The sequence below is a fragment of the Bubalus kerabau genome, chromosome 4 (genome assembly GCF_029407905.1).
Source record: "Bubalus kerabau isolate K-KA32 ecotype Philippines breed swamp buffalo chromosome 4, PCC_UOA_SB_1v2, whole genome shotgun sequence".
NCBI lineage: Eukaryota > Metazoa > Chordata > Mammalia > Artiodactyla > Bovidae > Bubalus > Bubalus kerabau.
The window spans coordinates 13,302,682-13,311,860 of record NC_073627.1 but is presented as its reverse complement, the minus strand read 5'-3'; the positions used below and the strand labels follow the sequence as shown (position 1 = coordinate 13,311,860).

Sequence of the window (9,179 nt, the reverse complement as noted above, 5' to 3'; positions counted from 1 at the left end):
TCCATCCTCGAAGAAGAGAAGAGAGTGGAGGAGCGCCCCAGCGCGACGCGGGGGTGGATGGGGGGCGGGGCAGGGGTAGAGAAAGAGAGTAGGCACGCCACGCAGGAGAGAGCGAGCAGCCCTTTGGCTCCTCTTTTTATCTGTTTTTTCCTTCCCCCTGGGCCTGCCCTATGCAAATTGCGCTTAGTCAGGAGTGCTGTTCTACCTGAAGTCCTCACTCCGGTCCTCGGACCTTCCTTTGACCTTCTTCTTCTGTTCTATTTTTGCGGGCTTTTTTAGCCGCCGCCATTTTGGACTCCTTTTCCCTGTTCTACCTATTTAACAGTTATATATTGTGTGATTCCACCAGCATGAACAGTCCAGGAAAGACAAATGTACAGATGCAAAAAGCAGGACAGTGGTTGCCAGAGGCTGCGGGGAAAGAGGGCTTAGAGTAGGTGTCAGCTACAAACAGTGCAAGGGAAACTTTCTGGGCCTGAGGATTATGCCCTTCTACAAATTTACTAAAAAATAATAGAATTGTCAACTTTGAACTGATGGATTTTGTAAATTCTACCTCAGTAAAGGTGACTTTCTATGTCATTAAATATTTTTATTTGAATAATGTAAAAAGTTTTAATTCATCACAGGGCTTTTAAATTAATACATTTTATTTATTACAGTGTAGATGCTCTGGGGCTGCTCAGTGATCTACTCTGCTTTTCAGATCCTTGTTATGAAAACGTTTGATACTGTGAAAATGGTGAAATAAATGTCCTTCTGTCTGGGACTTCCCTGGTGGTCCCTTGGCTATAAGACTCCTCGCTCCCAATGCAAGGGGTCTGGGTTCAATTCTTGGTCAGGGAACTAGATCCCACAAGCCACATCTAAAAGAACCTGAACACTGCAAGGAAGATCAAAGATCCTGCAGGTCACAACTAAGACCCGTCGCAGCCAAATATATTTTTTTTAAGTCCTTGTAAGTAAATCTTTGCACACAGCCACAGTTCTTTCCTCAGAACACTGTTAAGGTTCAAGGTATCCTTTCACAGCCCTCCCCAGCCTGGGTGCTCTGGGTGTGCCACGTCAGGTCACATCTCTTAAGATTCTTTGCTAATCTGACAAAAGGTTCAAAACAGTGTCATCCCTCTCCCCCCTAGAAATGTGTCACATTCCAAAAGGGTCCAGCTCCTGCCAGTCCAACCTGCACCTTCAGAAAGGATGGAGGGCAGGGACTCAATGTCAGTACTGGGGGTTGTGCTGCCATCCAGAGACAGTTGTGGGAGACTCGAAGGACCAGTGACCCTGGTCCTTCAACAAGACACTGCAAGGAGCAGAGACGATGATCCTATTACGAAGATACGAGCACAACTAATGCCATGTACAAAGCTCTAACCAAAAGTAAAACAATTCAGTACAATCAAGGGAAATAATATTAAATCTTTAGTGATAAATTTGTTGGATTTCCCTGGTGGTACAGTGGATAGGAATCCCCCTGCCAATGTAGGGGACATGGGATCAATCCCTGGTGCAGGAAGATCCCACATGCTGGGGAGAAACTAAAGCCTGCGTGATGCAAGTACTGCAGACTGTGCACCTACAGCCGTGCTCCCTAACAAGAGAAGGCGCCACAGTGAGAAGCCCATGCGTCACAACGAAGAGAAGCCCCTGCCTGCCACTAAAGAAAGCCCACAAGCGGCAATGAAGACCCCGTGCAATCAAAACTAAATACAGATAATTTAAAAAAAACAGAATTTGTTAATTTTCTTGATTAGTATTCCAGGTGCTTACTGCTCTATAAATTACTACAAAACTTGGTGTGAAACACACATTATGGTCACAATTCTGATGGTCAGGGAGTGAGATGACACAGGTTTGCCTCCTGCCACAAAGCAGGTCTTCTGGGTCTTCAGCCCCCACTTTCAGATCAAGAAAAGCCACACCCCCAGACTCATCCTCACCTGAGTCCTGACCAGAAACCATGATGGGATGAGACTTTGGGGGGTCCTGGGAGGCAGTGTGTGGTAGAAGGCCACACATCATCCTTTGCTTCTCTTCCCATTGAGAGGTGGAATCTAATCTGTTACGAAGTGATTTCTGTTATGATTCCTACTCACCTTGTGTGAAACTCATGGGATTTAAGCTATGTGAAGATATGTTAAGTAGTTAAAAATGGAGTCACACTGGCCAATGTGAACTTCCATGTTAGTTGTTTTGAAATGTCTGCTGTAGCACTGTATCTTAAGTGATAAACTAAGAGTATTACTTTAGATAAGAAGCTTGAAGGATGATGTTTGTCACTCAAAGAAAAAGAACTGTTAAAAGTCAAGACCCCTCCCCCTAGGGTTAACTGCTGCTCCTTAAGAGACCACTATGCCCAGTGACTTTGAAAACTCTTCCCTGGAGGAACCTACTCCACACTGTTGAGAACTGTTCCAGCTGTTTCGGACACTGCCAGAGGCCCTGCTGGAGCAGAAGGCAACTTCCCATTCATGTTTTGTCTTGAGACCTACTGCCCTGGGACCAAAGACGCTGCTCATGCTGAGAGGCCTCCTTCTCAAGCTTCTCCCTGGAGTGGTTCATTACCCGCTTGTCCCTGCTTTGTAATTGTGTGTAGTAAACTGAGTGATTTGTGAACTGAATGTTGGCTACTGTTTTATATATCTCTATTCCTGATTCTCACCTGCTCTTACTGCTGAGCCCTGCCCTTCCTTCAGGCACAGAAAACAGGTTTCTTGGAACATTTGTTTTTGAAATCCCAGTGGCCAACATTCCGCAGGAGCCATGTGGGAAGTCCTTGGGTCAACAGCCCAGGCTGAGCGCTATGCAACACGGTCTTTTTGTTGTTGTTTTCATTTTATCACCTCAAGCAGCATATGGGATCTTAGTTCCCTGACCAGGAATTGAACCTGTTCCCCGTGCATTGGCAGCTCAGAATCTTAACCACTGGACCACCAGGGAAGTTCTGGAGTGGTTTGTTACACAGTGGTTTGTTACATACATGGCATGATGGTACCGCTGTTATTAACTCCCAAAGGACCTTTTTACTTAGAATATTGTGTATAGAAATATTTATGGTGAAGTGACATTGAGGTTTGCTTCAGACTTACTCCATGTGGTACGGAGATGAGGGCACACCTGGCACAGGGCTGGAGGCAAGCTAGAGGGCACCTGTAGACGCTGATGACAGAAACTCTGGGCTTCATATTCCCATTCTTTCTGCCTCCATCCATGTGGTGGGCCACCTCCAAGATGGCTGAATGGCCCAGCTTGTCTCCTTGTCCTCATGTCCCCATGCTCCCCTCCAGCACTGTACTGGGGAAGCTCCACATGCCCAGAAGAGTAGAAGCAAGGGCACCTCTCATGCTAGGTTGTGAGGGGCACTGTGGCTTTGTTTTGGGCACTTGCTGTTTCTCTGGCTCGAATTCTCTTTCTGAGGCCTCACGTGGGGAAAGCCAGCTGCCTTACAGAGAAGCCAGAAGCTGTGGGCAGCAGGGAACTAAATCCTCCAGCCAACAGCCTGTGAGGATCAGAGCCTCCTGCCCACAGCACGTGCATGAGCTTGGAATTCCTGCAGATCCTGAAACCAGGGCCCTGGCTCACAGTTCAACCACAACCTCACTAGACTGCAGCCAGAACCACCAAGCAGAGCTCTCCCTGATCCTTGGTAAAGACAGTGTATGTTGGTCGTTTTAAGCTGCTAAATTCCAGGGTTATGTTTTTACACAGCAATAGGTGACAGAGTTTGATCGTTTTCAAAAAGCACTTGGGTTATCGAAAAACAGACTTTTGCTCAGTCGGCGATTCTGCAGTGTAGCAGGAGGCAGGATGAGTGCGGCCGGGTCTAGCGGTACGGTTTTCAGGTGCGCCAACAGGAAGCCTCAAAAGTGCGTATGGAATGAATACAATATTGGAATGCTCTGACTTTGGCCAACTCAACTTTCTACATTTTAAGCTGACCATGTGACTCTTAATTACAGAAAACTAGCAAATATTCCCCAAAAGTTAAGACATTTCCAAAAGATATCAAGGTCAGTATTTCACATTAGGTTCTGTGACCTAAAATGCCCCCACCACACGCAATCCAGGGGTGTGTGTTTGATGACTCGGGTGTGAAGCATCTGAGGTCTTGCACTCCGCGAGGAGGAGGTGAAGGAAGGAGAGATGCATGCTAGACCGGCGTTGGCAGCGCAGGCTCCGCCAGGCTGGCTACAAATCATAGGCCCTGCTTGGGGCTGCAAAATGCTCGCTGGCTGAACGCGTGGGCATGTGTCCGATAGTCGCCACGCCTGGTGGCGTCTGGGCTAGGAGCTCCCAAAAGGGCGACGGCATGCTGACTTGGTCTGGAAGGGGAAAGGCCTGGAGAGAGCCATTTGGACACCCGTGGATGAACGTCCGACGATAACTTCCGGGAGGGCGAACAGCGGCGAGCGGGCGCGAAGGCCGTCTAAGGCCGGACACATGCCACTCGCTGACCCCGGCTCCTTGATGGGACCGGCTGTGCCGGCTCGTCCCCGCGGCGTGATGGCAGCGTGCCCTCGGAGGGAGAGATGCCCGCTGACGGAGACGCGCCCGTGACACACGCGCGTCCCAGCACCTCGCAGAAATGCCATGCCGCGCCCAGGTTTCCCGTCGCGCTCAGCGAGACCGTCTCACTTCCCCGCCCCTTCAGCTTGCCGGCTGACTCCTGGGGATACCCGGGACTAAGAAAAGCCTGTGGCAAAGGGAACAGGAGCCCCAACCGGTTAAGTCTCCTCTGCCGCGCGGCCCAAACGGACGCGCCCACGAGGCCGGCCCGCAAGATGGCGGCGGCGCGCTGCCGGCAGCTCCTCGCACATGCGCTATCCGCGGCCCGCCCAGCGCGAGCGGAAGTCGCGTGACCCCGGAAGTGGCCGGCAGGGCGCGCGCGGGCGGGGCAGCGACGTTCGTCATTCTGTGCGGGAGGGAGCGCGAGAGCGGCGCGGACGATCCTCCGGTGAGTGCGGGCGGCGGGGCCAGCGAGCGCGGTGGGCACGGCGGGCGAGGCGGCCGCGGGGAAGAAGGCCGGGGCCGCGCCTTTGTTCTCGCTTCCCGCCCCGCCCGCCAGTCCGGCTGGGGGAATCTGCGCAGGGCGGGGGCGGCATTGACAGCGGGCGGCGCCCTGGGCGCAGGGCGGGCCCACGTGCAATCGGGGGCGCGGGGATCTGGAGGCGGGGGCGCGTGTGCCGGGGGCGGGAGCCGGGGTCTGTGCAGACCTCTTTTGTGGTCGCTGCTCGTACTCGGCAGACCCCTCCTCGCTGGTGTGCGCGGACAGGGGCCAGGCGGGACGCCTCCTCCCCTGGGAGGTGAGGTCCCTGCGCCCCACCCTGCTTGCCGGGCCTCGCCTGGCCCAGATTGCAGGCCCTGCGGAAGTGCGGGCCTCGCCATCTCACTTAAATGATTTTGTCGCCTGCGGCCGCGCTTGGGTAACGTTAGGGCGTAAGCCTTCTAGAGGAATTCCAGAGGAAGCTGCAGGGAAGCTTGGAAAAACGAGCCGGCCCCACCCTGCCTGTGGCGGCCCGGCGGTTCCGGGTCCTCAGCGGCCCTTTGTAAGATAAGGTCCTCACGCACGTCCCGGCATTGGCTGTCTTTACTGGCAACCGGTGGCCCTGACCCACCTCCCACACCGCCGGGTCTAATCTGAGTCGGTTTCAGATACTCCTCAGGGATTCTATGGGGTGCGACGGTCATCCTTAGCGAAGGAAGTCCTGTGGCTGCCCCATCACTTCTCGCTTTGACACCACTGCTCTGGGCTCTTCTGGGGCCCGGGCGGAAGGAGGATCTTGAGACTACCCATCACATGGCTGCAGCAGTTCCCAAATTCTAGGTCACAGACCCTCACAGTTAGAGATTGGTTTGTCGGACAGGTAGGGTCTTTTAGGCCATTTTAGGACTTACCTGTGGGACTTAGGCTAGCCCCGTCATCTGAGCTCTAGGGGAGCCCTGTGTTTGGGCTGGAGTGAGACATGACTGACCCATGTCCTGCACAAAGGCCTTGGTTTGTAGCTGGGGCGTTTTCGAAGGAACAGGATGGTCAGAGAGAACCCAGCAAAAGGGTTCCTTGAGGGGAGGGCCTGGGTAGCTCAGAACAGGAAGCAGCACTTGGTCCTGGTGCTTCCTGGTTGGACCCAGGTGCTGCTGCTTCCTGGGCAGCAGGGGAGCTGTGCCTGGTTTCCTCTGAGAGCAGGCTGCAGCTTTCATTTAGCTCTGGATGCTGGGGTGAGGTCCTGTGAGGTGGGCAGGGCGAGGAGGTGAGTGGCCACTTTGGGCTTCAGGAGCCTGTGTCTGGGCCCTTTTTGAAGCTCTGGCTGTCACTGCCTTCCTGTTACAGAACGTGCACCTCCCCTTGGGCCCAGGTTGGGGGCTTGGCCACTTGCAGAGAGCTGTGCAGATCACCCGCAGGTCCTGCAGAAGGGCAGGTGGGGACACACTCTGGGTCCCTCCAGGCTGCCACAGCCCCTGCTACCCTGGTCACAGGTGTCTCACATCCAGCTAGAGGTGAGTATGGCTGAGCAGGAGCCCACAGCCGAGCAGTTGGCACAGATTGCGGCGGAGAACGAGGAGGACGAGCACTCAGTCAACTATAAGCCCCCGGCCCAGAAGAGCATCCAGGAGATCCAGGAGCTGGACAAGGACGACGAGAGTCTGCGCAAGTACAAGGAGGCCCTCCTGGGCCGTGTGGCTGTGTCTGCCGGTAAGTGGGCCCTGGTGGGGTGTGTGGACACCTGTTGCTTTTTTGCGTGTCCGCCATTATTTCCCCCACTGGCAGAGCTCTAACTTGCTGTCACTCTGCAGACCCCAATGTCCCCAATGTTGTGGTGACCCGACTGACCCTGGTGTGTAGTACTGCCCCGGGCCCCCTGGAGCTGGACCTGACAGGTGAGTGGCATCTCCAGGTTCCTGGCTGGGGCTGCCTGGCACCCTGCTGCTTCCCCTAAAAATAATTTGTTGAGGTGCTGGCACCCTCTTGTGGGGAGCGTAGGAAGTGCAACCAAATGGTTTTAATAAGGCTTTGGCTTTGGTGTGGCCTGGGATTGGGGGGTGGGGTGTGTGTGGGTGTCTGGGTGTGTGGCCTGGGATGCCAAGGGGGGGTGTGTGTATGTGTGTTTGGTGTGGTCTGGGATGCCAGGGTGTGTGTGTGTGTAGAGGGGCAGACGGAGCACCCCACCAGCGCTGGAGTGGCCTCCCCTACCTGAACCTCCTAGTGTGGCATTTCTCTCAAACGCAGGTGATCTGGAGAGCTTCAAGAAGCAGTCCTTTGTGCTGAAGGAGGGTGTGGAATATCGGATAAAAATCTCCTTCCGGGTAAGGAGGAGGCTCAGGGGGGATGCTGTGGGCTCGGACTGGAGAGTCTGGCTGAGCCCCGCTTGGGTGCCTCCTTGCAGGTGAACCGAGAGATTGTGTCTGGCATGAAGTACATCCAGCACACGTACAGGAAAGGCGTGAAGAGTGAGTGAGGGTGGGCACCAGGGGGGAGGTGGCCACCCAGGGGCTCCAGGGGCGTCGGGAGGGAGCGAGGAAAGGCCCGGCTCAGCTCCCTGACGGACGCCCTCCCCGCATCCCGCAGTTGACAAGACTGACTACATGGTGGGGAGCTATGGGCCCCGGGCGGAGGAGTATGAGTTCCTGACCCCCATGGAGGAGGCGCCCAAGGGCATGCTGGCTCGAGGCAGCTACAACATCAAGTCCCGCTTCACAGACGACGACAGGACCGACCACCTGTCCTGGGAGTGGAACCTCACCATCAAGAAGGAGTGGAAGGACTGAGCCCCTGCCGGGAGGCGGGCAGGGCGGGCGGACAGAAGGACGGACGCGCCCCACCCCACCACCCCAACCCCCTGACCCCAAACCAAAGTGCTGACAGGGCCCGCCCACGCTGCCACCACTGCCCCTGGGCTGCCTCCTGGCTGGCCTGTCCTCCTCTACCCTCCCAGCCCACTGGCCCCAGCCTCCTCGGTGGTCTAGTGTTGTTGCTGCTTCCGCCTGTGCTGTGGGGAGGGAGGCCTCGACCTCCCCTTCTGTATCCCTCGAGATTCCCCCACTGTCCTGACCCGACCTGAGTCCTTGGCACGGGAGTCAGGCATCGCAGTGGGGCTCAGGGTGCTCAGGTCCCCTGGGCCTTCTCTGTTACGTTACCTGGACTCCTGTCGCCCCCTTCCTGGTGGGGGTGGGGTGTACCGCATGGGGCCTCGTGGGGCCGGTTGTCCTCCAGCTTTCACTTCTCCCCGGTCAGCCCATCCATCACTGTCAGTAACGGTCTAACCATGATGCCTTAACATGTGGAACGTGTGCTGTGGGGGCGTCACTAACCTCTAACCCTGTGTCTGCATGAGCATGTGGTGTCTCCCCGCCCAGTCCCTACCCTGTCTGTGATCCCCGTGGCCCGGGAAGGCTTCTGGGATGTGCTGGTCCCTAGTCTGCCCTGGCCTGGCCAGGCCTGCGGGGACAGCTCCAGGGGCTTGGGAAAAGCCAAATTGCCAAAATTCAAAAGCGGCCTCCAGTCCCACCTGGGAGGCTGGGTGTCCTCATGCCTCTGCCTTCTTTGTCCCAGTGGGCAGTGCTTACAGCCCACGGCCCCAAGAGAGAGCCCTCGGCAGACAAAGCCAGTGGCCGAGCCTTACTTGTCCCTCCTGGCCTGCCGGCCTGGAGTCGTGTGCCTGGCCGGCCAGTATTTATTGCCTCCATATGTGCCGTCCTCTGGGCCCGCTGGTCTGCCCCTCTGCCCCCGGGCTCGGTGCCACCATCCCCAGCAGGCCCTCCCTGGACCCAGCCAGGACAACTGTGGGACCAAGCTTGCACCGCTGGAGCCGTCCCCTCAGCCCCCACCCCACCCGACCCCACCCTCCCTGGTCAGGCCTGGGCCTAGAATGCACAGGCGCCTGTCCCTGCTTCTCCTTTTCTGACCGGGAAATAAACTTCCCCCTAAGGAGCCAGGGTGTCTGCTGCTCATCTCCTGGTGGGGAAGGGGAAATGGGGGCCCCATTGCTGTGCTTCCCCGGGGCACCCGCAGGAGGGCCAGGGGCCAGGTGCAGTCACCACTGTCTGTGGCTGGTGGAGGAGAAGGGGGTTACAGCCCTTACTCAGACACATCAGCCCCCCAGGCTAGTGCTGTCCTTTTGGCTGGTGGGTTCTGCCGGGGAAAGGGGGTGGGGACATTTGGGTCCGTGGGGCATCCGGTGTCC

The 9,179-nt window shown here is 56.2% G+C and overlaps 1 protein-coding gene across 3 annotated transcripts; it reads left to right on the top strand.

Moving 5' to 3' along the window:
• The first annotated feature begins 4,806 nt into the window (after window positions 1-4,806).
• Window positions 4,807-8,926, top strand: ARHGDIA (Rho GDP dissociation inhibitor alpha). 3 transcript variants are annotated; one of them, XM_055575383.1, is made up of 6 exons: window positions 4,807-4,954; window positions 6,329-6,691; window positions 6,793-6,876; window positions 7,226-7,302; window positions 7,383-7,446; window positions 7,565-8,926. In XM_055575383.1, exons 1-6 carry the CDS (start codon window positions 4,816-4,818, stop codon window positions 7,762-7,764), a joined length of 927 nt encoding a protein of 308 aa, XP_055431358.1. In that variant the 5' UTR covers window positions 4,807-4,815; the 3' UTR covers window positions 7,765-8,926. The 3 variants fall into 3 exon arrangements, with proteins under 3 accessions (XP_055431358.1, XP_055431359.1, XP_055431360.1); XM_055575384.1 differs by having other exon boundaries at window positions 4,835-4,954; window positions 6,475-6,691; XM_055575385.1 differs by lacking the exon at window positions 4,807-4,954 and adding an exon at window positions 5,232-5,864 and having other exon boundaries at window positions 6,475-6,691.
• Window positions 8,927-9,179: the final 253 nt, after the last annotated feature.